The 26021-nt window shown below is 42.7% G+C and overlaps 1 protein-coding gene across 3 annotated transcripts in view; it reads left to right on the forward strand.

The window, feature by feature from the left end:
• The window catches only part of PSEN1 (presenilin 1), a 41328-nt gene extending 15645 nt beyond the window's left edge, over window positions 1–25683 (forward strand). For all 3 annotated transcript variants that reach the window (XM_075614252.1, XM_075614253.1, XM_075614254.1), the window contains 8 exons: window positions 3169–3310; window positions 7101–7168; window positions 9480–9700; window positions 13646–13744; window positions 15688–15774; window positions 16909–17085; window positions 22276–22394; window positions 23916–25683. In XM_075614252.1, the coding sequence (XP_075470367.1) occupies window positions 3169–3310; window positions 7101–7168; window positions 9480–9700; window positions 13646–13744; window positions 15688–15774; window positions 16909–17085; window positions 22276–22394; window positions 23916–24071 (1069 nt within the window). In that variant the 3' untranslated portion in view covers window positions 24072–25683. The remainder of the gene's footprint in view (window positions 1–3168; window positions 3311–7100; window positions 7169–9479; window positions 9701–13645; window positions 13745–15687; window positions 15775–16908; window positions 17086–22275; window positions 22395–23915) is intronic.
• The last annotated feature ends 338 nt before the right edge of the window (window positions 25684–26021 follow it).

Consider the following 26021-nt stretch of genomic DNA (forward strand, 5'->3'; position numbering starts at 1 on the left):
GGGAACTCTCCATAACAGAGCAGTCCTGATTATACTGTTTTTCCACAGTTCAGACATTTAGATTTTGCCTTATTGGGGCTAGTGCAGAGTCTGGTTGGGTTATCATAGGCTTTGTCCTGATCCAGGCTCTGCGGAAATACTTTTAAGGGAACTCGGCTCCTCTCCTTTTTTCTCCCGCTTTGGTGGGGTGACCAGGAGGACCTGTGGGTGCTGCTTGAGTTGTCCAAGCATGGTACTTCCCTAGGGACCTTACTCCAAGCCTGGGATCCTGCTTAGTAAAGGATTCCTCTTATTACCCCAAATATGTACCAGTGTATTGCTGCAGAGGCGGGGTCTGTACCTGGTGTCTCACCACCCACATTTTACCTTTAACAGGGAGTACCCGGATGAAGTTTCCAGTACACTTGGTTCCAGGACGGCCTCTTTTGAGCTCTGCCTAGGTTGCCGCCAGCTGGCACAGCTCCCACGGGTGTTGGGCAAAGGCTCTAAAACAGTGTTCTTTGGTGTACCCCTCAAACCAAAACTGCTGGTAGCAAATGATGCTGGTCCGATCCCTAATGATCATGGACGGCGGCCTTAACTTGGGCATAATAGGGATTTATTTACATAGGGGAATATATTGGGCTAGTGGTGCAGTCACACAGCCTCCCGTCTGTCACTTTCTTTCATTCCCTTTTCGTAGTGACCAACTCTGCCTGTTTGAGAGACTCCCTCATCTTTAACTGAACAATGGTTCTTTTTTCTGACGTCTTCCTGACAAATGATGTTCTTGTTCCAATGCAAATTATTAGATCTTCTAGAAAGCTTCTGCATTTTTAGCCTAAATCTCCCTAAAAAAAAAAGAGCCTCCAAGCATGAGTGCCGGGTGTCCTGTCATTTAAGCGCACTGGAAAGGTAGATTTTTTTTTTTGTTTACATGTGCGCCGGTGAGTGTGGGCGCAGCCTTAGCCTAAGTCCCCGCTGGCGCTGAGCACGCTCATGCTTGGAGAGCGCTCCAAGCATGAGCGCCAGGTGTCCGGCTTGGGCACGGGGGTGGCATTGCGGGTAGTTGAGCGCGCGGGTAAGTATAGATTTTTTGTTTACCATCGCGGCTGAGCGTGTGCACGAGCGCCGCACGCACCGCATGAGCGGGGGATTACATATATCTATATGTAATTCCCCACCGCAAGCGCCGCCCGATCAGCGCTAGCGGGGACTTAGCCTTAGGCCGCGCTAATAGTGCCGGCGATGCGACGTCGCCCGAAAACAAATGCATTGTCGCCGCCGTGTGCGCTTATAGTAAGGGCGACGTGGCGACGCGATTTTTGGTAGTCGTAATTATTTGATTTTTCAGGGGCTGTCGCCTCATGAGACAGGCCATGAACCAATCAGGAGCCTGGTCGCCACCGCATAGCGAAATACAATTTTCGTGCGACGGCGCTATAGGCGGGGCCTTAGTCTCCAATGCCCAAACGTTCAAGCATGCTAGCAAGGTCTCTGCAATACACTCTTCTTGCCTCTAGATGGCAGACATGTTGCAGTTTATTGTATGTTGGGAGGAGATTCCCTCCTTTAAGGTATGATATGGGTTAACAGAGGTTGTCAACTCCAGTCCTCATACATGTATTGTATTGTATGTCAGCATGTGCATGAGAACAGCTCAGACTCGGCCAAGATTATTATAATTCATAGGCTGTTCAAGATTCCAAATAGTAAAGATATATCAGTGAACACGGGGGCTACTCCTAGAATCCCCTGAAAGCAGCTAAATCTCCCCCCCCCCCACCCCCCACAAGAAAATCTATATTTTCATTATGATACCCACAAGTAGATCCCCTTGCAGTTGATCTGTGCTCCTCTGACCTCTGGGGAACCATTTCCCCCCTCCCCCCAGCCCATCCAAACAAAATGTACACCTCGCATTTTAAAATATTGTGGCAAGAGTCTTACCAAGAACAACTTAAAAGGATTGTAGATCCTATTCGGGTGGTTTTCATGGGTTTGTTCCAAACCATGCTCGGTTGATCACCCATTGCATTTATCCAAAGTAAAAAAAAAACATGATTTTATCTCGGGAGACCGTGGGCAAAACATGACTGCTGCTGGATATTTCCTGCGTCCTGCACTTACTCCGATGTCACAGATTTATGTGACGATATTTAGCACAGTGTAATAGTCAGCAACTAAGTGCTGTGAATGGGTGGTGCTGTTTGGATCAGTTTTTGCAGACAGGGAGACTTTGATACATAATCCCCAATTGTCTTTTCCCAACTCCTGCGCCATGTAACCCTTCCCGTGTTACTTCTCCGTGCAGGCGGAGCATTGTGATACATCGGCACATTCCCTACCACTGTGCTTGCATCACTATACCATGAAAACATCCTAGAGCTTGACACAAAGACCCCATTATGTGGGCTGTTTCGCTTCAGAAGTTGCTTTCAGTATAAGTGTATGCATTTGATAATATTTAGAGGTGTTATTTTAATAAGTGGGGCAGTCTTTTAAAGGTGCAATTACCCCCTCCCCCATCTCCCGGTGTGTTTTTTATTTATTTATTTTTTTATTTTTTAACACTGATTTTTGGTTATCCTTGATGGGAACTGTGGGGCCTTCAGAACCAGCTGCAATCCACTACTTTCAGCTTCTGAGACCACCCTGGTTCCCGAGATACTTACAAGTGAAGTTACAGGGTTTGAATCTTCCCTCCAGGGGAAATAAAATGGCTGCCATATCTCAAGCCAATGAGAAGCCGTAACACCAGTGGTTGTGACTTCCTATTGGAGGGTTATTTAAATCCCCTTCAAAACCCAGGAAGTAATACCAGTAACTCTCAGGAACCACGGGGTCCCTGACGCTGAAAATAGTGTAGCTGACCTGGTTCCAATCCTGGGGTTAGGGGTCAGATTGGTCCTGTAAAATGTTCTTTAATTTGCAAAAGAATAACGGAGATCCTGGCAAATCTTTCTTCGGGTGTTCCTTTATTATCCATCTTGTTGCTAGCGGGGCATTACAATGCTTTGCACAGGCCTCTGGCAGTGAAAGGGTTATGCCAGAGTCCAGTAAATGGGAATACAAAACCAGGTTTGAATCGCCCCGTTAGCATGGAGTTAGTTGGGAATAAGTACTGAATAGAAGTTGTTGCCATATTGGATCACAGATAACATCGGGCTTCCTGTTTTTGTCTCCTAGAATTTATACCCCATTCACAGAAGACACAGAAACCGTGGGTCAGAGAGCTCTTAACTCCATTCTCAACACCGCCATCATGATCAGCGTGATCATCGTCATGACCATACTCCTGGTGGTGCTATACAAGTACAGGTGTTATAAGGTGAGCATGTTAGGACTTTTCATTGCTGTATGTTTATAACGTATCTGGTTCAGATCACCTTGTCACACCATGTTACACTGATTTCCCCATTCCTCTCCCAGTGTCTTAAATACGATGGATTTTAATCTTCAGCGGTCTAGATACTGGGCAATAAACCCCCCCCCCCGGGGCCCAATATACAGACGGCTTCTCCCGGTGGACACAGTATGGCTGCCAGGGTCAGCCTTGCTTCAGCAGCGCAAAAAAATGGGAGATGTCACAACTTTCTATTGTTGATCCCATGGCAATATTTCTATGTTCTTTTTGTGTGTTTGTGTGTGTGTGTTTGTGTGTGTGTGTGTGTGTGTGTGTGTGTGTGTGTGTGTGTGTGTGTGTGTGTGTGTGTGTGTGTGTCAAACACCGCAATAAGAGAGTACAAGTATCACAGGAACTGAAGGGTATGTAGAGGTTCGGGTGCCACAGATCAACTCCGTTGGACCAATCGGCTCTGCTACGTTAAAAATATTTTTAAAGAACGGCTACTCCTGTTTTAAATGAAAGGTCTATTTATGCCTCGTTCTGCCTTTTTTTTTTTTATAAATACCTTTGACTAGTTTTAATTCAGGTCCTAGCAAGCTTCAATAGCAGCATATAAATTCTCCCAGGAACCCGAGAGCGTTTTGATCAGAAAACTTGGAGTCGTGCCTTAACCCGCGGGGCATCACTGCATACAAACACCTCCCGGTACTCTCCGGAATGTCGCAGGACCACTTCCTTTCAAGAGCTTCTTTTTTTTTTTTTTTCTGAGAACTGTTTAAAAAAAAAAAAAGAAAACTTATGAAAAGAAAATAGCTGAGCACAAAAAAAAGGGGGGGGAAAAATGCAGCAGAAATCGGGGTATGTGTGCAATGCTGCGGGCGACAGTTTGATGGCCCGAAGCACAGTTTCTCATGTCAGAATGGTGGTAATTCATTTCGGTCACTTCTATTTAGAAACGACAATGAAAAGGGACATTTTAAAAGACTTGACGCCCTCAAAATATGTTTTAGGTTCTACACAGGTCCCCAGGTGTTATTTCGCGTAGGTTTTTCCAGCCAGAATTGTTTAGCTACACAATTGTGCTCACGCTCCGTGTGTTCTCTTCAGTTGTATAGAAGTTTTATAAATGAGGTGCGTTCTACGGCTGTAACCAAATGTATTGCAATGTATAGGAGGAAAAGGAGTGGCCAAGCGCATGAAACTATTTAAGCTTTGTGGTCTCGTTGGGTAAGCAACTTTCAGGCACAAGAAAAGTTTGATTTTTGGCTCTAAGTCATTACACAACTTTATGCAAGAAACCAAATGTTATGTCGGTAATTATGTCATAATAGACATTTTAATAGTTAAAAAAAAAAAAACTATGGGCAGCAGACAAAGGTAAGGAGACACAAGTGAGAATAACCTAGAACAGGTGAAGAGGAGCACATGTTTGTAGAATGAAACCAAATACCCTTGTGACAGATTGAATTGTTTGTATTGAAGATCTGGCTGATGGATACTTCTTTTCTCATAGCAATAATCAATCAATTGTAAATCTGGATGCCAACACACCCAGCACTAGTTTGTCTCGGTATAGAATGTGTTCTGCCTCTCACAAGCAGGGAAACTACGGGACAATAACAAACGATTACAAACACATATATGAGAGCAATCAAACATATATACACTATTCATTACTACGTGATTCTCGTATTAGACATGCATTTGGGCAACGCCTCTTCATAAATATTATCATTTCAATCGTTCACTGGAGTTTATTCTATTAGATATTAATTGGCTGTTTTTATTCTGTGTCTGTTATAACCAAAATGTATTACCATTTTGACCTTGCTTTTTCCCCCATCATCCCACTGAAATACATTATTGGTGGCAAAGGGGCCCTTCAGAACTACTAGTATAATAGTGTGTACGCTTCTTCAACATTTTGTCTTCTCGGTACATCTGGGACCCCTCAGGGGTAAATATACACAGAGGGTACGTCGCTACACCAAACACACATACACTTAAACAGGAAACAGTCTACCTGGTGCAAGGGAGAAAGCACAAATCAATACACACAAATAATCCTAGGATTACAAACAGCCCCCTATAGTTGCACTCAAGGTAGGTGACAAAAAAATGCTATTGTCTACTAATAACTGGCTAGATAGTAGCCAAATCCTAGCATAGGATTCACCACCAAAAGGTCACACTCAAATAACGTCATCACGTTGACGCATGCGCAGTTTGTGTTTGAAGGAACGGTCGCTCCAGCTATTACACGGAGCAAAACGCTGCTTATTGCCATTACGTATCAGCTTGTATACTATCCTACTTTGGTTTGGTGTTACTCTACCTCTCTGGGGGCTTGTACTTGCGCACTTTGCAGAGTGCGCTACCCAGAGCAAGTACTCAGAGTCTACTATTGACAACAAATGGACGACTGTATGCGAGTGCTCGTTCTATGCTTTGGAGTGTTTATTTTGTGCATTTCTGCGTGCGCTACCCAGAGTCACTCAGAGTCTATTATTGACTAATTACAACGATTATTTGTGTGTATTGACCCCTCAGGGGTAGACGGAATAATTTTTTTTATGAATCCTAAACAGAGTTAGATCGTATTCATTACTTCGGAAAATCACTTCTTCTTATACGACTTGGATGTGGTCCCTTGTGTTGTATCCACTGCGAACTCTGGATGTTGTTGTATATAATTGTTTTTATATATTTTATGTCTGCGCAAAATTAATATTTTACATATACACAGTCAGTCAACTCTCTCCTATCCACATTGTAACTGTATCCACGGGGTGAAGACGTTTTGTAAAGGATGGATTACCTGCAGGGATATGTTAACCAGGTCACCGTGTAAGATGGCTCTTGGTGCCAGACAGGTTTTCATTGAAGCATTTAAACACTATTTTACCGATGGCACTTGGCCCCGGTGCAGCACTGGAATGTTCCCTGGGACACCTCACATTTGCCCAATGGGGTGGAGCCAGCTGGCTGATTTTTCTCCACATGTGGTGGTCGTGCCACAGGGTGTCACCACTTTGGGGAAAGGTACATAGATTTGCACAAAATGTAATTGGTCTCCATGGAGGCAGAAACCATAGTCCTGTTGGCTCAATGTGCCTTCCCAAGATTTTGCTAAGCACACGAACAAGCTAATCTCGAACATTATGACTGCGGCCAGATTGTGACATAGCCCTACTCTGGCTACAACCAGATGTATATAAAAATAACATTTGGTCTATCCTCCAAATGGAAAGGCTGACAGGCTTGCCGAGAGATTCCTGCTCCAGGTTTCGGGTCTGGCAGCCGTGGTTGATTTGTTATTGTGTCCGAGGCTCAGACACTGGACAGCTCCTCATCCAACTGTAGTGTTTGGCAGGACCATGCCGGCGATGTCTCACAATCTCCCCCCTAGTAGTACCGGTGTCTTTGGCTCGGTTCCTGGCCTCCTCCTGCTTGCACGTAGCCCTCTGACTTTCTTTTTGGGAGCTGACCGCTGTATTTACCTGATTTGTACTTTTGTAACTCTAACTTTGACATTGCACCAACATGTATTTGTCAAACTGAATTGACCCAAGTTTAATGAGTTATTTCTTCCATACCTGTGCTAGAGATATCTCATTTCAATATGGTATAACTTCCTGAGTGCTTTATTCATCTTAACACGGTTATACTTCTACATCCACAGTAGGTCTTTCAGCCGATTTCTGGTTGGCTGAAATAACCGTTAACCTTTTCCAATGGAGGCTAACCCACCATATTTTGCTTTTCTTGCCAGGTCATACACGGTTGGCTCATCATTTCTTCCCTCTTGCTGCTTTTTTTTTTCTCTTTCATATACCTGGGGTAAGTGGATCAAAAAGCGGCATTACATGAAATATCTGCAACATCGGGTTTGGCAACCCGCCATGGAAACATTTCTTTCTCTCCTGTACCTCTGTTTATACCCTAAAGATTTTTGAATTTTGATTACATAGAATTTGGCAAGAAAATAATAATTTGGCCAACAGTCTTCCCACTTCACAATTTGTTTTAAAACCCTCATGTATAGAAGAAAAGACCAAAAAGACCTAATGCTACATCTAACTAGACATATATAGTTATATACTTATCTGCATATCTTCTCATAAGCAACGGTCATTTAGTTCAATTCTCTGGCAAAAGTATGTTAAGCCTCCACCCACGCCACAGTATGTCCCATCTGTGGGTCCCAACACGGCTGCACCTGCAAAACGCTCTCAGAACCTCTCTAGTGGAGGGAGAGCGGCCTTTAATAGTAAAACAACATGACAGTTAGTGACCCCTCCCTGTTTCCAAGCTCACTCGACCTACCTTTTTTAATGGCAGTTCTTGCTAAGCACACGGGAATGACCAGTCCTATAAAGACGGCTCTCACACCATTGGGCCAGGTCTCTGCTGGCTACTGCAGCGCTCGCAATGGGGCCGGGCCCGCTGCGAGGGGGGGCCGCCGCGCCAAAAGAAACTCCTGCTCTCAAGAAAATCGAGAGCAGGCGTCGTGACGGAGCGCTAGGCCACTCCCCTCGGCGGTTCAGCCAATGAGGGCGAACCTGCCGGATGACGCCATGGCCACGTCCCCCACTGTCTTTCCCCCTGCAGCTCTCTGCAGACCGGGGGACTTGGCTCACGCCGCCTGCCGCCGCAGCCTCACAGAGGTTATGAGAGGTTTGTGCCGGTGCAGCAGTGTTGGGCCCTATGGATGGCCCATACTGTGACGTGATTGTAGGCTTAAAATAGTTTGGCCAAAGAGTTGAACTAAATGAAGATATACAGATATACAGATAAACCTTTAACTGTATAATATGTCACATTAGATGGAGCACTAGGGCTTTTTGTCTTTTGTTCTTATAATCTCACTAGCAATGTTAATGCTTACAGAAATATATAGAATTAGAAAATAGACACTAATAGGAAACATTCATAGAAATATTTAAAAAATGTATCATGTTATTATAAATCTGGCTATATACAACTGGAGAGATTGCAGAAGGACATAGAAAAAACAAATCCTAATCAAGTTAATTTTATGAAAATTGCCAATATTCCTTGCTCTTTTATAGGAAAACATTGGACTTGTTTGCTTATAAAGGAGGACGTAAAGTTGGTAATTTTCTTATTAAACCAGATTGCATTAAAATAAACAAAAGTACATGATTCCGATCACCCCCAATATATGGTACATTTCTCTGCCACAGGGGTACGGCAGTGGATTTATAAAGGGCAATTATATTTTGCATCCATTAAAGGGTTTTAAAATACCTATAAAATGGTTTTCTACATATGATACGAAATCGGTAATATACTTGTTTAAATGCCAATGTGGAAAGGGCAATGTAGGACAAACTGGAAGACCCATTGAACAAAGATTTAAATTAACATAAATGTGGTATAGAGACTTAACATTAAAAAAAAAACACAACGCCACTGGGAAAACCATTTCTATTTACATAAACAGAATGTATTCAATCACTTGCAATTGTGATACAAACACCCATCAGAGGAGGAAATAAGAGAAATGTTTTGGATTGATAAATTGAATACAGGAAGCCCTAAAGGTTAAATAAATGAAGACTTTAGTTTCAAATTATTTTGGTGGGGGGGGGGGGGGTTAAAGCAATATAGATTATATTGTTTGTTGTACAGTGAATAAATATTATATATACGTCTAAAAATGTATCTAGATCTACACCGAATCTTTATCTAAAAGATCTGATAAGATCTACATACCGAAACGTCGTAGATCTATCAAATCTCTTTATACTTTATTATAACAAGTCCCCTGGAGTGCCGTTATGTCCTACCTTTTTTGGATTAAGTATACCTATTACTACTAACGCGAATCAGTTGCAGGGCGAGCGTCCGAGGCAAATGCCCTTTGCCACATTTCTGTTAACATTGCTATTGAGATTAGTGCTACTGTGTGTTTGCACTGGTGGTGGAGTTCTGTACTGTCCTTCGGCTTGTCTGAGAGACTAGTCCATGAATCCGCCACCCTAGGAAGAATGACTTATATCGTATACCTATACTGCCTCCTAGTAAGCATAAGGAGAGTGAAGGCGATGTGTGTATGAGAGAACGCTTTCAATTAAACATTAGATCCTTGCTCAATCTTTCATGAGAACTTCTATTTGCTTCTTAGAGAGGTGTTTAAAACCTATAACGTGGCTGTGGATTACATCACTCTGGCCCTGATGATCTGGAATTTCGGCGTCGTGGGCATGATTTGCATTCACTGGAAGGGGCCCCTCTTATTGCAACAGGCTTATCTCATCATGATCAGCGCTCTGATGGCACTGGTTTTTATCAAGTATCTCCCTGAGTGGACCGCCTGGCTCATCCTGGCAGTGATATCTGTTTATGGTAAGTGCATCTTTGATAACCCGCTGCCATATGTGTCTGCAAAGATCTGCAATGCGTTGCTGGTCCCTCTGGCAGCCGAAGGGTTATTGGTTAACATCTTAGAGCAGCTTTTTTATTTGATAATTTTTTTTTATCATTTATAGCATTTTGAGGGATTTAATCGTTCACAATGCTGTTTAGTTTATATGCTTAGCAGAATCTACCTTTTTGTTTTATTACTACTTTCCTCCAAAATGATTTTTTTTCCTAGTGTCAGATATTGTCCTCCTCTCTATTCCAACAATCTGTTTGAGTATTGTAGTATTTTTAGTATTATTCCTGAAGCAGTAAAACATGTATTTGTTAAAGATGCAATATACACAATCGACCAGTTTAATTCTTTAGCGGCCCCTAAATAGGGAAGTGTTTGTCAATCAAGTGTTTTCTTTACCCTTCGAGTGTAAGATGCGGGATTTGATAGGAAGCCAGAAGAGGGATATCAGCAGGGGAGACGCTGAGACAGATTTAGGAAAGAGTAGAGTGATTCTGGCAGCAGCGTATAGGGGAGACAGGTGAGAGGCAGGAAGGCCGGAGGTTACAGTAATCGAGATGGGAGAGAATGTGGGCCTGTGTCAGAGTTTTAGCAGTCGAGCAACAGAGGAAAGGGCGTATCTTTGTAATATTGCGGAGGAAATAACGACTGGTTTTAGATACGTTTTGAATGTGAGAGGAGAGTGTGGCCCCAATGCAGCGTGCTTGCGCTAGTGGGTGTATGACTGAACTTCCAACAGTAATGTGGAAGGAGGTAGTAGGGCCAGGTTTGGGATGAAATATGAGGAGCTCTGTTTTTGCCATGTTAAGTTTAAGTCAGTGGAGGGCCATCCAGGATGATATCGCAGAGGGACATTCAGAAACTTTGGTCTGTACAGCAGGTGTATGGTCAGGGGTTGAAAAGTATATTTGTGTGTCATCGGCATAGAGGTGATATTTGAACCCAAGAGCTGTGATTAGGTCACCTAGAGAGAGTGTGTACAGAAAAAAGAGGAGAGGACTCAGGACAGAGCCCTGGGGTACCCCCACAGAGTGATCAATAGAGGAGGAGGATGTGTTAGCAGAAGAGACACTGAAAGTACGTTGGGAGAGGTAAGAAGAGATGCAGAATAGAGCTTTGTTATGAATACCAAGAGTATGGAGAATGTGAAGGCGACAAGGGTGGTCCACAGTATTAAATGCTGCAGAGAGGTCGAGTAATATGAGCATAATATGAGTGTAATGACCTCTTGTCTTTGGCAGCATGGAGGTCATTAGTTATTTTAGTGAGGGTTTGAGCGTTGGGATTATAGTAGGAGCAAGAGGTTTTAGGAGATGGGAGGGAATGGGGGCAAGATAGCAAGTAGTAGAGGGAGAAGAGATCAACAGTGACACATCCTCTGTGACAGCAGAAAAAGAGTCAAGGAAGGTCGGAGGAGAGTTAGGAAGCGGTGTAGGATGGGTGGTGGAAACAGAGCGGATGGTCTGATGTATGGATTCCACCTTTTCCTTAAAATAGTCAGCAAAGTCATAAGGTGAGATGGAGGAAAAAGAGGCAGCTGGGGGTTGTCTGAGTAGGGAGTCAAAGACAGAAAAGAGTTGGAGTGGTTTATTTATTTATTTATTTATCAAATGTTTTACCAGGAAGTAAATACATTGAGTTACCTCTCGTTTTCAAGTATGTCCTGGGCATAGAGTTAAGGCAAATAAAGCATGGTTACAAATACAGTTACATAAGTGAACAGGGTATACAATATACACAAGACATTGCATGTTAAATTTGTGCGTGTTGATTAGTGAAGAAAAGTAGGTTTGTTTAGCCTGAGAGGGGGCAGAGTTGAAACAGGATAGCATACATTTGTAGTGAAGGAAGTCTGCGAGAGTGAGATTTCCTCCAGAGGCGTTCAGAGGAACGAGTGGATCAACGCTGCATGCGCGTGTTGGAATTTAGCCAGAGCCTGGGGTTAGAAGGGCGAGGACGGCAGAGAGAAAGCGGGGGCATGTAGATCAAGAGAGAACAGGGCAGAGTTGTCAGGTGACCAGGTTGTCAGGGTCTGGAGCAGGGCTGAGAGAGGAGAGGGAGGAGCGTAAAGTGGACTCAAAAGCTGGTAGGTTAATAGATCTCCGGTCTCTGCAGAAACGAGGGGGAGATGGAGGGAGAGGGAGAAGCGAGAGAAAATGAGATGAGGTGATGGTTAGAGAAAGGAAAGGGGGAAATGGAGAAATCAGAGATGCCGTTAATGAAAACCAGGTCTAGGTAGTGGCCATCCTTGTGGGTGCTGGCTGCAGTCCACTGTAGAAGGCCAAATGAAGTTAGAGAAAGTGGGAAGCCCAAAGGGGGGAGACGTCATCAATGTGGCAGTTGAAGTCCCCAAGCAGACGAACAGGTGGAGTCTGAGGAGAGAAAAGTGAGAAAAGCAGAAGGGGGATGAGTAGAAGTAGGTGGGCGATTGTTGACCACCACGTGGTCAGGGAGAGGAGAGAAGATCTCGACAGTGTGAGCCACAAAGAGGGAAAAGCAAGAGAAGAAGTAATAGGAAGGTAACGGCAGACAGAGGAGAGGAGCAGCCCCACGCCTCCACCCCAGCCATCAGGGCGCGGAGTGTGGGAGAAAGAAAGGCCACCATAAGAGAGGGCAGCTTCCAGAGCAGAGTCAGACTGAGTGAGCCAAGACTCGGTTATAGCAAAGAGAAGCAGAGCGGGAGAGAAAAAGAAGTCATGCACAGAGAGGAACTTGTTGAAGCGAGAGCAAGCATTCCAAAGGGCACAGGAGAAAGGGAGAGAGGAGGGAGGGTGAGAGGGGATGGGTATGACTTTGGAGGGCTTGATATCAGAAGGTGTAGAAGTTGCATGTGGGAGGCAAGAACGAGAGCATGCAGAAGTTAGGCAGGGACCAGGATTAGGAGATAGATCCCCAGAAGCAAGGTGGAGAATCATGGAAAGACTGAGAATGTGTGAGGATTTGTAGGGGTGTGTTTTAGTACAGGGGTATATCTGTGTAGTGTCAGAGGGTGCAGGTAAGAAAGGAGTTCATGTGAACTGAGAAGTGGTGAAGGAAGGAGAGATGGAGATATATGAATATGAGTTAGAGACATAATGAGGCTGGTAGAAAGAAGTGGGGAATTTGAGAAGTGAGGTCATAGCAAATAAATAGAACAGCGGCATCACAGCAATAGATAAGTGCTGAGCTGTGCAGTATGGGATAGATATCCTCCTTTCTAGCGTAGTTCAAATTCAGGAATCGGGGTCAGTAGGTGTTGTCCAATGTTGTATTTTCAGGCGACTGCCGCGTGATGTCAGCGAACGTGAGCTGGTTCAGCCAATGAGGGCGAACCAGCTTCATGACGCGTCAGCCACGCCCCGCAACGGGTCTACGGTCTCCTGCAGCCAAGTTCACAAATGGCTTGGGCTGCAGGACTGCGTGCGGTGGCGCGCTCGTTCTCACGTGGCCGCGCAGGGACAATGATCCCCGCCTAAGGCTGCTGTGCTTTTAGTCATATAGCTTTAACATGTCAGCTGACTGAATTAAGTTCAGCCCAGCCAGCTTAATTAGCACGTTAGGCACATTAAAACAAATGGTATTTCTAAACAGGCTGTTCTGCCAAAGTGTTACAAGCTGAATTTAATTTAGATACATCAAGGGGTGATTGGAGACAGGATTCAAATGTTTTTTTTTGTTTTTTACCTATATTGTTACAAATTGAATTTTACTAAAATACACACATCAAGGGGAGATTGGTGATAAATGTAATCATTCGCTGATTCTGCCATTCAAGGTACAGTTTTCCGTTTAGGAAACAAAGTTTACTATTTCCTAGTGCTGCTGCTTTTTCATTCCAGCACTGTATGAAAAGAAGTTGGCTTTAATAATAATTCTATTGAGCTTTGCGTGTTTCAGTCTCTGGGAGAAAGTCCTTATGTGCTGCTCTCTTGTAGATCTGATTGCTGTCCTGTGTCCGAAGGGACCGCTCCGCATGCTGGTGGAGACTGCGCAGGAGAGAAATGAAACCCTCTTCCCAGCCTTAATTTACTCCTGTACGTATGCTCCGATATTGGGAATTCCGAAAGGAATGCTGTCACTTACTGCGGCCAGAGTTCAACCAAATCCTTGCTGCTTAACAGCAGATTCTGCATTCTGGTCATGTTCTGTTTAAAGATTCCTCTAATACCTTCTCCCATAGCACTTTACCTTTCCTTTATAGCAGAGTATATATGACTGTATAATACAAGATGCAATGGATCATGAAAAACGTTCTATCAGTTGTGGTCATTTGCGTGTCATTACCCAGAATCCCTTGCTGCAGTGGAAGCATTGTATGCTAATTGATAATGGGGACAAGGCCGGGTTGCAGACCTGCCTGAGACATGCAGATGTGCTCACAGGTGGTATTTTTATTTGCTTCTATTATGATAGTACGGATAGCAAAGAAGAGAGAATAACCACCCTCCTTGTACTGCACTCAATACCTTGTTTGTAGTGAAATGGTGAACCTCTGTTCAAAATTAAATCTTAACGTTTACGAAGTGTATTCAAAAATTGCTATATACATACAACATATATATTGTTGGAAAAAATATACTTAATTGATGTAAATTACATCATCAATGTAGCCCCTGTTTATTTCCCTATATGTATATACTAGAGCAGGGCTGGAGGCCACCTCCCCTGTACCTGAGAGAATATTCAGCAAAGAACCAGGCTGGAGTCGGACAACAGTCACTTGTCCAGACTCGGTGGCCTGTGTGCTAACTAAAAGGGCCACTGTAGGTGTCGGCACAGCGTTGAAGCTCGTGTAGTGTTATATAGTTGAAATGGTTGCAGGTCTGTTACTTTACAATCGGCATTGTGCCCATGGCACTTGGAAAGAGACTGATGTGTTTGTAGGAGCGATCTCCCAGCTGCTTTCTTGCTCCCTCTCTCTCTCTCTGTCCCGCTGGTCATTTAGGCCCCAACACCTCCCTGTATTGTCTACCGGGCTCCTCTGGACAGGTTCTTGTTGCTCTCACTCTTCACTCTCACTCCTCCATGTGTATCTCCACACTCCCGTTGCCATGATGTTTCAGCTCCTCAGGATCCAATGGGCTTAGTCCTTTCTTCTGTTCTCGGCTATTGGCCCGAGAGTACCATATATCCATCAATACACTTGACACTGTGGTATGCGGAGCTGGTTAACTCCTTATGTCCACCAGGGGCAGCGTGTATACATAAATGTATACCATGGGTTAATATCAATATCACTAATATCAATTACGTATATTTTTTTCTAACAATCTATTTTCAAGTTTGTTGTATGTATATAGCAAAAAAATGTACACACTATTGGTAAACGTTGTTTTAATTTTGAGCAGAAGTTTATCATTTTATTTCATTACAAACAAGGTATTGAGTGCAGTACGAGAAGGGTTTTTTCTTCTTCTTTGCTATTCTGTATCAGTGTATCCCTTCATTTGCACCATACCTTATCCTATTCCTTGGCTGCAGCAAGAGTTTTTTCCCCCTGGTTTATTCTAATAGTCCTTAAGGAAAGCTGCAACATTGGCACAAGCGCGCGCACAGCGCAAGTAACACCGCGCGCGCACACTGTCCCAGCAAGCTCAGAACCCAAACACACTACACTGTATATATTTGTGTGGCACAAGTCATAGGAACATAGAAAATAATGTCAGGTTTTGACCCACTTAACCTAGCCAGTTACCATATTTACCTCCTGGCTTTTTATGTAAAGCATGGTAGATGCAATGACCTTGTGATAAATGAACAGAGGAGTTCTTAATGGGTGAAAATAGATTGTACACAGCTTTTCACAGCATAGGTCTCTAAAGCAAGTTGGATAATTAAACGGTATCACAGCCAGTGTTGCGTGTGCACTTTTCCTGGGCCAGTACAGTTACTAGAACCTTGAACTACATGCGGAGTGTGCTGAAGTGCAGGTGGGTGCTGTTTATATGAAACATTGACTGTTTTATTTTGCCCACAGCTACAATGATATGGTTAGTAAAGATGGCAGACACAGATCCAGGGTTCAAACAGAGCGTCTCAAAGAAACCTACGTACAACACACAAGGTACGTCTGCTCGGTGTTCTGGCACAAAGTCTTTTGCTAAAGAAATTAAAGTGTTATTTTAACGGACAGACAACTTAAATCCATAGAGGCAATGGTAAATTGGTACCAGAGCAGATGGGAAATTATGCAGCAGAAAGGTCGTTAGATAAGGTGTATTACTACTTGAGTTCATGGACAAAGAAAGCCATAATTCCTGATGGTTTAATGACCAGGGCAACACTTTTGCAGTTGGAAAAGCACACTACCGATACAAGCGCACTCCCTAGTTGTCCTACATCCTTAGGGAGAATTCCAGGTGACCTCCGCAATTACTCGAATACTGAACCCTTGGCAGGATTGGGTTAATCCCTCTCCGATACTGGCAGGTAAATCCAGAAAGAACAATTGTACATGTGAGCCAGACGCAACAGTTCAGGGTTAGGCTGCGCTTATAGTGGCGGCGACACGATGTCGCTTCAAAACAATTGTATTGATGCCGTCGCGTGCGCTTATAGTGGATGCGACGGCGCTACCAACATCCTTGTCACTAGAATTTGATTTTGCAGAGACAGGCTCCCCATGTGACTGCCTATAAGCCAATCACATAGCCCCTCTGCCTTCCCCCTTGCTGACGTCAATCCCCTTGTAGCCAGCGACGTCTCCAAACCTGATTACTACTTTCGCAATGCACCATTAAAGACATTCTTGTGTCTCCCATAGTTCCCCAAACCTGCTACAGTCATGTAAACATGCAGAGTTTGTTCTGGGTATAGAAAGATTTTGACTGGCCTTTTTTACATTTTAGGGAATACCACGTACGCACACATGAGCAAGCACACGAACACGCACGTGCACACACGTGTTCAGGCCCAAAAATCCCCATTGGTGACTATGGATTTTTGTCCAAAAACACTGATTTTGGGGTGTATAGAATAAGGCACTATGGCCCAGAACTCCAAAAATGGTGCTAAACTTGAGCAAGCCTTTATTCCCATTCCTATGAAGCAGAGTGAAGGCATGCTAAGCTTAGCACACTTTTGTGAATCTGGACCTAAATGTTCAGAGTTGCTAGGACATGCAGCATTTTAGATTTTGCACTTTTTTTGTCTCTCTAAAATGGACATTGTGATGACCTGTCTCTTGTATTTTCTCAAGCCCCGACTGTCCAGATAAGGAGCGATGCTGCTACCTCTGATGATAATGGAGGCTTTAATACGGAGTGGGAGGAACAAAGGGACACAAGAATTGGGCCAACTGGATCCACAGCAGAATCCCGAGCGGTTGTCCAGGCTCTCCCCAGTAACGCACCCCCAAGCGAAGACCCAGAGGAGCGTGAGTGCATTCAAACTATACAAGACAATGTAACAAATTAAAACGACTTCGAGGGGAAGGGTTTGATAAAGCGCTTCCTGTCTTATTAGTGACTCTGAAATACCTCTGTGTAAAACAGTATGGTTATGAATTCCATGTTTTATATAGTAATGTCATATACACCTATTGATTTTGGTTTGTAGGAGCTAGGATTCGGTATTGGAAAATGTAAACTTTCCATTGCCTAGCTTTTATCATATTTCTGGTCAACCCATTACATTCCCATTTTAATGAATTTCCAGAGTTTCATTACACATACAAAATACATATACATGTATAAATAGAGCTCAACCCTGTTATAGCGCGGTCCGCTACAACGCGGATCTGATTATAACGCGGTCTGAGCATGGCTCCCGATTTTTAAAACGGCTCAATTTTCACGCGCTACCGGCATCTACATCTCTCTCCTCTCTGCAGCTGTCAGCTCTCTCCTCTCCCTGCTTCATAGGGCTGTGTCCACGTGCGCAGCATATATGTAGACTTGGAGTGCAGAGGAGGGTCACATGGCACAACACACCCCCCCCCCCTACACCATTTGGGTGTAGAGGTAGAGAATTGGTACTAGCATATGAAAGGTCCTGGGTTCGATTCCTGTATGATATGGTATAAATTATTAAATAATAATTTATAAATTATTCATTATATTAAAAATAAATTAATAATTTATCAATTTTATTTATTGTATAATCTGTAAATTATACCATATCATACAGTAATCGAACCCAGGACCTTTCATAAAGCAATTCTCTACCTCTTTCGCCACAGGACTGTGTGATGTCACAGACTCTAAAAACAAACAAACTTAACATATACATAGTTAATTGTATTTTATCACACCAAGCCTGTGGTGTAGAGGTAGAGAATTGGTATTAGTATATGAAAGGTCCTGCATGTGTATTGTAAAAAATGTATTAATGTTCAATTCTCACATAGTAGTTGTGTGTATGTGTCCATTAGCAATAAAGCATTGAATTGAATGTTTAAAAATAAAAATAAATCCACATGGTGTAGGGGGATGTGTGTTGTCATGTGACCCTCCTCTGCGCTTGAAAGTCTACGTAAGTGCCGCACACGTGGACACAGCCCTATGAAGCAGGGAGAGGAGAGACCTGAGAGCTGTAGGTACTGGTATTAACGCGATCCCGGTTATAACGCGTTCTCATTCTGTGGACCCCAAGGACCGCGTTATAATGGGGTTCAGCTGTATATACCCAGGCACATATTATAGATTACGGCACCACAGACTTCATACCAGATTATTTATTTAGCCTAAATTCCAACGTTTCGGCTAAATAATTTAGGCTGGTGCCGTACTCTTTATATGTTCATACATCATACTTAAAGGGAAGTCTTGGGGACCTTACAGGGGGTCCTTACAGGGAAGCATTATTGAAGTAGTGCTCCTGCAATTGATTTGTGGATCTTGTTAATATACTTTAACGAATTCTCCAGGCACTTTTCTTACATCACATATTATAGAACGCCTATTCAACTTAATGTGTTGAGAGTTGGAAATTTCTATATACAATGTGAACTTGCTAATTACCTTTAAATTCATATTGCTGTTGTACTCTAAAAGCATTTATATAGCTGACAATATAGGAGAGGCATTGATGATACTTTGGGTCTGACAGCAGCTTTCAAAATTAAGAGCAAGAAAATAGCTTCTATTATTCTCCAACTAAAACACGTTGCATTGAATCCAAAGGTTACGTAGTGAATTTATTTATTTCACAAAAGATAGTGACAGTCGGAGATTTGTACCCACAACATGATGTATTGAAGTCCAACGTGTTAACCACAATGCCAACACCTTCCTCCTGAACGAAGCAGTGCAATCTGTTCAGTGCTCCCAGGCGTGTGCTGTCATCTTTTCTGTGTGTGCAGAACCTTCCCCTTCGGGGAATGTAACCAGACTCTGCTTAAATGCGCTGTCTCACAGCCCTTGGCGTTATCTGTGGAATGTGCAGAAGATCTGACTTTAATACCAGCCTGATCTCAAATGGGTGCTGGACATGCAGCACTGTTTTACAGAGGTCTTATCATTTTATAGTAAAACAAAACCCTGAAGCCCTACTGCAAAACCACACAATCTAACAATCATTACAAAATATGGGGAGCACTGTCTACTTCCCAGGGTGCAATGCAGCAGCTATGCCAGGCGTGCAGTCATCGGGGCCTTCTCTGTAAATCAGTTTTCACATGGATGAATGATAAAGTTCCTGCAAAAACATATTTTCACTGTTTTCTCAAGACCAAAACCGAACAGTTGATTACTCAATGAAGTAGGTGACCAGAATGGGAATTAAAGACTTTTGTATAAATAACAGGACACTGCAAGAAATTGTAGGAGCACACCAAACACTATTATATGGCCCTTTATTAATGGGGAAGCAAAATACGAAAAACATACAGCTGTCCAATCACATTTAAAAGTTCTTTCCACCAAAGCACATAGATTATAGCATGCAGATGTGGATATTCTGGAGCTGGTCAGCGTGTACTGTCTGGGAAGTCTTATTGAGGTCCACCAGTGCCAGTTCTTGCTGCTGCCACTTCCAGTTGCACTCATCTGAATCGGAAGTCACATGTGAATGGCATAATGTTACCAGGATACACTCAGATTGTCTGCAGAGTAGGCTCTCGAAATGTGTAACGCTTTCTTCCGAGGAGTATTATTGGAAAGCTACCTTGAGTAGAGCAGCACCTGCCATCTGAAGTTGTACTTTCCTTATGGACTGATGGACTATTTAATATACAAACACACACACGCGCTTGTGAATCCCAATGATGATTACGGAAATTCCATCGATTTTTCCATGAAAACCTTGAATCAAAACCATTTTTTATTTAAATGTCCAATAGGGTTTATATTAACCAATTTCATGTACAAAATGATGTAGCAATTACAAAAACAATGTGTAATTCAGAGTAAGATGATGTGCAAACTTAAGTAAAACCCTGGTTGTATCAGCTAAATTAAAGGTGATTATTATAATCAGGTGTTTAAAAAATTCAGTAGATCTTCAGGGTTGAGTTTGAGAGGCCACACCCTATATAAAGATCAGAAACTTTGAGTTTGGTCTTCACCATACAGGTGTGTGGAAACATGTCATGCCACGATCAAAGTAAATCTTTGAGGCCCTCAGAAAAGCAGTTATTGATGCTCATCAGTCTAGAAAGGGCTACAAAACAATTTCTATGGATTTGAGGCTCCACCAATCCACTGTCAGACAAATAGAGAGAGAGTTCAAAACCACAGTCGCTCTACCCAGGATCGGTCGTCCTACCAAAATCTCTCCAAGAACAATCCTTCAAATCCTCCAGGAAGTCACAAAGCACCCCAGCGTAATATCCAAGGATCTGGCTAATGAGTGTTCATGGCTCAACTATCAGAAAAAGACCGAAAAGGAAGGGTGTTTATTGCCAAGAGGAAGCCACTGCTCTAAAAAGAACATTCCTGTATGCCTGAAGTTCGCCAAAGAGCACATAGATGATCCACAATACTTTGTAACAATGTTCTCTGGACAGACGAGTCAAAGGTAAAACTTTTTGGCCTCAATGAGAAACGTTTTGTTTGGCGGAAACCAAACACTGCATTCGAACAGAAGAACCTCATCTCAACCGGCAAGCATGGTGGTGGTAGTGTGATGGTTTGGGGCTGCTTTCTTGCCTCAGGACCTGGACGGCTTGCAATTATTGGTACAACCATGAATTCTGCATTGTATCATAAGATTCTAGAGGAGAATGTCAGGCCATCTGTCCGTGAGCTGAAGCTGAACCGAAAGTGGGTCATGCAGCAAGACAATGATCCTAAACATACAAGCAGATCTACAAAAGAATGGCTGCACAAGAAGAAATTTCGTGTTTTAGAATGGCCTAGTCGAAGTCTGGACCTTAACCCCATCGAAATGGTGTGGCAGGACCTGAAGTGAGCTGTCTATGCAAGAATGCCCTTAAATGTCGCTGACTTGAAGCAGTTCTTTAAGGAGAAATGGGACAATATTCCTCACCCGATGTGAGAGACTGACGGCAGTTACAGGAAATGCTTAGCTGAAGTCATTGCTGCTCGTGCGTGCCACCAGGAGCTGAATCTAAAGGGTCACATACTTTGTCACACATGGATATTGGATGTTGAATCACTTGTGGATAAATAAATGTCGAAAGTATCTTGTTTTTGTGTCATTTGTTTGATCAGGTTATCTTTATCTATTATTAGCACTTAGATTAAGATCTAGTAACATTTTAGGTTTGAAATATGTGAAAATCTTAAGGGATTTGCAAACTTTCTCGCCATTGTATATACATACACAGTATGTAGGACGTACTATAAGGTGTCTTAAGGAGAGAATCTGAGAACACCTAAGACGCACAGAGAATCGAGATTTGAGATTTCCAATGTGTAAGCAGTTTGCTTCAGCCAATGATGGATTTAAGCTTTTTGACTTTTCAGTATAATGTGGTGGCGTACCTTTTATAATAGACTTCCGGAGGGAAGTTTCTGGGATATTTGAATTAAATACCAGGCGTGTGTATTGTGTATCCCAGGTGTCACTTGGAGTTCTGAAGCTGGCGTCTTAAATGCTGAAGAGTATTAGGTTTGCGCAAACGGCACAAACTGTGTGATTGAAGACTGGGAGACTGGTATGGGTTACACTACAATTGGCTATATATCAATGTGATAACACACACCCAACAAAGCGATTTAATTAAGCCACTTCTTAAAGTCAACATTTCTGCAGTGTTTCCACGCCTTTGTCAGGACCTGGAGACACCGAACCGTCGACGTTATTGAAGTAAGAGATATTAAGCCACTTCTTAGCCGGTTGTGCGTCACCACATTGATATATAGTTATGATAGCAGCTGCAGCAACTGCCGATGAAAGCCCCCAGCAACCTTGAATTGGAGCCTGGGAGCATGTGTTGTGAGATAGGTGGCACTACTTCAATCCCCCTGCTTTTGTATACACTACAATTATCAAAATAATCAAGGTCAAGAGTCTCACCACTGTAGGCTCTGATTGTTGCAGGGTTTCCCTATCTCTCACAATTTTGGCAGGAATGCTGCTCTAAAATAACGGTCCAAATAATGTGAACATGCAGCAGACAACAAAAACTATAACAACAACTCTCTCCCTCTTCTCTCCTCAGGGGGAGTAAAGCTTGGATTGGGAGACTTCATTTTCTACAGTGTCCTTGTCGGGAAGGCTTCAGCCACAGCCAGCGGAGACTGGAATACCACTCTGGCTTGTTTTGTTGCCATACTGATTGTGAGTAAGCAGTAGCAAGGACAGGCTGACTGACGATCATTCCTGTCAGAGAAACTGGCAGTGAACAAATTCGTTACTACTCTGCCACAAGTTGTACATGAAAAACCGTATCAATTACCTGGTCCCCCTTCCGTGATTGTTCATACAATTGGGGGGAGGGAGTACTGGGCCAACTGTCCTGTGCCCAGCGGTGTAGGGGCCACAAGGACGTTGTGCCTGACTGAAGTCGGATGGAATACAAGGTATTGTGGGGCATGACTTTGGAAGGCCTCACTATCCGCCTCAGGGTCTGTACCATCAGTGTATTGTGACTCCTTTTTTAAATACGTTGTCGCCCACCAGGCTAACAAACCAAGTTGTAAATCTGAAAATGGGTAAATCCCAGCACTAATCACTCCAACTATATTTGTACATTTCAACAATATTTGTGTTGGTGAATAAATTGTGCACACTAAGCTACCATTAGTGTAAACGTAACTATTCTTAACTATTCAATATGTGCGAGTGATCACTTATTAGTATATACAGATGAACACAAAATAAATATTAGAAAGCTATTAAAGTGAGATTCCACTAAGGATAAACAAATTGAAATTCCAGAAGTTTAAATCCAATATAGTGATAATCGATGCAGTTCCAACAAGTAATCCGTATCCACTAATGTTAGGGACGGTCACGTGAAGTTTACCGTCTGTTAGTCAATTGTAGGTGGATTAGTCCAGTTAATATTAGGGATAACACTTCGATCCCCAGACCAACCAAGTCTCTCACCTACAAAGAAGCCAAGAGGCGCACATGTGGCTCTGTAGAGGAAATCTTGTTTATTTAAGAAAGATTTAAAAATGAGCTGAACTAGTCAAACAGAAAAGCACTTTGCAGAATCACAGAGGACTGGCTTCCCACTCCATCTACTTCATTTTGTCCGGAGCAAGCAGCACAAACAGCGTCTCTTCCCTGGGATCTTTGAGGGCCCTCCTCTTACAACGTGATGATGTAATGGAGAACGCCTCCAATGTGTTTCATCACTACAGTGACATCAGGGAATAATGTTACACCCAAAGGGGCAGATGGTTAATGCCCACTGTTGCTATGGCAACCAATTGGTATGAAATGGCTGGCTACAATTAATGGAAGGAGTAACCCCTTGCAGCACGAATAAAAAACATAAACGGCAAAGAAACTTGTTTGCAGACAGATTAGTGATCCATCTAAAAAAAAAATCAAATACAATACATAATGTACGTAGTTTTTTGGCAGACAGTCTGTAAAAAGCCAGATTTTAGGGACTCTGTTTAGCTACACACAAGGAGCTGGGAGCTTTGGTAAGATGGAAGTGTTTTTAAAGATGCTCAACCTGATTCTGCAGTTTAATTGTAGGGTGGTACATTGCAGGGTGCTACCCTAACCAGCAATACATTTATTCAGCCCCTCATGATAGATGTTTAGATCGGTATTGTTGGGGGGGGGGAGGGGGATAGTGTCGTTTTTATCATATTCTGATTATTTCTTTTCTCTTTGCAGGGTCTGTGCCTTACACTGCTTCTCCTTGCCATCTTCAAGAAGGCGCTGCCCGCGCTTCCCATTTCCATAACATTCGGGCTTGTGTTCTACTTTGCCACAGACAACCTGTTACAACCCTTTATGGACAGGTTGGCATTCCACCAGTTTTATATCTAACCCTCTGGACAGATACATTCCTGGGACTTTTTGTTCTCCCCCCCCTATGACTGTACCTGAACAAATGGAAGAAAAGCATTTTGCTTTTCGGCTTTTGGAAATCAGAAGACCCAAGGTTTTACCCTCCTTAGAGCTGAGGGGTGAGCAATGTGTTGCAAATCCCTTCTGCATTGGAGTGGTAAATGCAAAAGGTTTTTTTTTTTTTTTTATCCTCGGAGGGGAACCCTCTGAACTTGTGAGTGAGGTTGGAATCATGCGTCGCTGTTGGTTCTTGGCATGAGGGAATTACCTTACCAGCAAATGAGCATTCAAAGGAAACTTTCTGAGCAGTAAAGGAAAACAAGCAACGTTTGGGGCATTCTTTTCAGTTCACATCCTATTGTTCCTAGAGGGTCCTGTAACACTATATTGTATGTCCCATTCAGGAGAGTAAAGCAGGGTGGTTTTTATGCAACCTGGTACATAAAGTGTGCAAACCTCATATATATATAAAATGTGGAATAAGCACGCATGCACTCGCACACATGCGTGTTCATATTTTATTATATACTTGTGCACTATCTTTGGCACCAGGTTAAGAAAGCATTTAATGTTTGGGATTTCCACACACCTGCAAATTAATATGCTGTAATATAAAGCAATACCGTTTAAAACTGCGATCTTCCAATAAAAAACAAAACACATTTGGGACCCATCAATATCTCAAGCGTGGTACTGCCTGCCTCTAAAGGCCTCTTACACGTCTCAGAAGTCAATACAAGAACCCGTGTTATGAGGCGGTTCTCATATCAGAGGGCTGTAAGCATGGCCAAATACAGAATGAGTACTGCAGGGTAAGGGGTTGTGGAATGGTTTACTTTATTGCCGTTTTACTCCCTCGGGTGCCAAAGGAGCAGCAACGCATTGCAATGGGCTAAAAGTTTAAAGCAGCATTGCATGTTTGTCTTATTTTATGTTTCTTTTATATATATATATATATATATATATATATATATATATATATATATATATATATATATATATATATGTGGTTGACAAATCACCAAAAAATCTACTCGCCACCTAGTACCAAACGTGTGCTGCTTGGGCCAATATTTACTCGCCCGGGGGTTAAATCCACTCGCCCGGGGCGAGCAAATGTATAGGTTTGTCGAACACTGTATATATGTATATGTATACTGTATGTATATGTATATATATATATATATATATATATATATATACTTTAAATGTCAACTTTGTTTAGTTTCATTACTTTTCTGCCACTTGGAGTATATTGACTACTGAAAAACTATAACTGTGACTGCCTGCCACAGAGTGACATGTTTCCTACAGCTGCCTGTGGTGGGACCAGAACACACTAAACCTCCCCCTCTGCAGATTCCAGTGCAGGGAGTGGGAGATATTGTGGTATTACAAGGACATAAACCATTCCGATGGACAGATTTTAGAGGACACAACGGCCGCTTTTTTTATTTTTTTTTTCAGACCCCCACCCCACAAAATAATTTGACATTCACATCCCTCTCAATAACACCACACTGGAATATCACAGTGAAATGTGATTTAAGGAAAAGTGATTTGTAAATAAAATCTATTTTTTGGACCATTTATGTACTGTAGGATTGTACTTCTAAATAAGTTAGTCGCATATAAAACATTAGCTGGGTTAAGTATATGGGGCTTTCCTTTAAAAGTCGGGGAAAAGTATACGCATAGTGCTGTCAAATGCTCATATTGTTCTGTATTAAGCCTTCCACCAATGAGAGCATCCAAAGGAAGTTCAGAGAAATGTTAATAATTTTAGGAACGTCATTATACACGTTTAGTTTGAGCTCGTGGAAGAATGTTAGAGGATTTCTTTAAAAAAGTAGACTTTAAAAAAAACTGCTATTCTGCAAGCTCATTCTTCTTTTACTGTATATGGTCTCAGGAGCACATTGTGTATAC

The sequence above is a fragment of the Ascaphus truei genome, chromosome 9 (genome assembly GCF_040206685.1).
Source record: "Ascaphus truei isolate aAscTru1 chromosome 9, aAscTru1.hap1, whole genome shotgun sequence".
Lineage (NCBI taxonomy): Eukaryota > Metazoa > Chordata > Amphibia > Anura > Ascaphidae > Ascaphus > Ascaphus truei.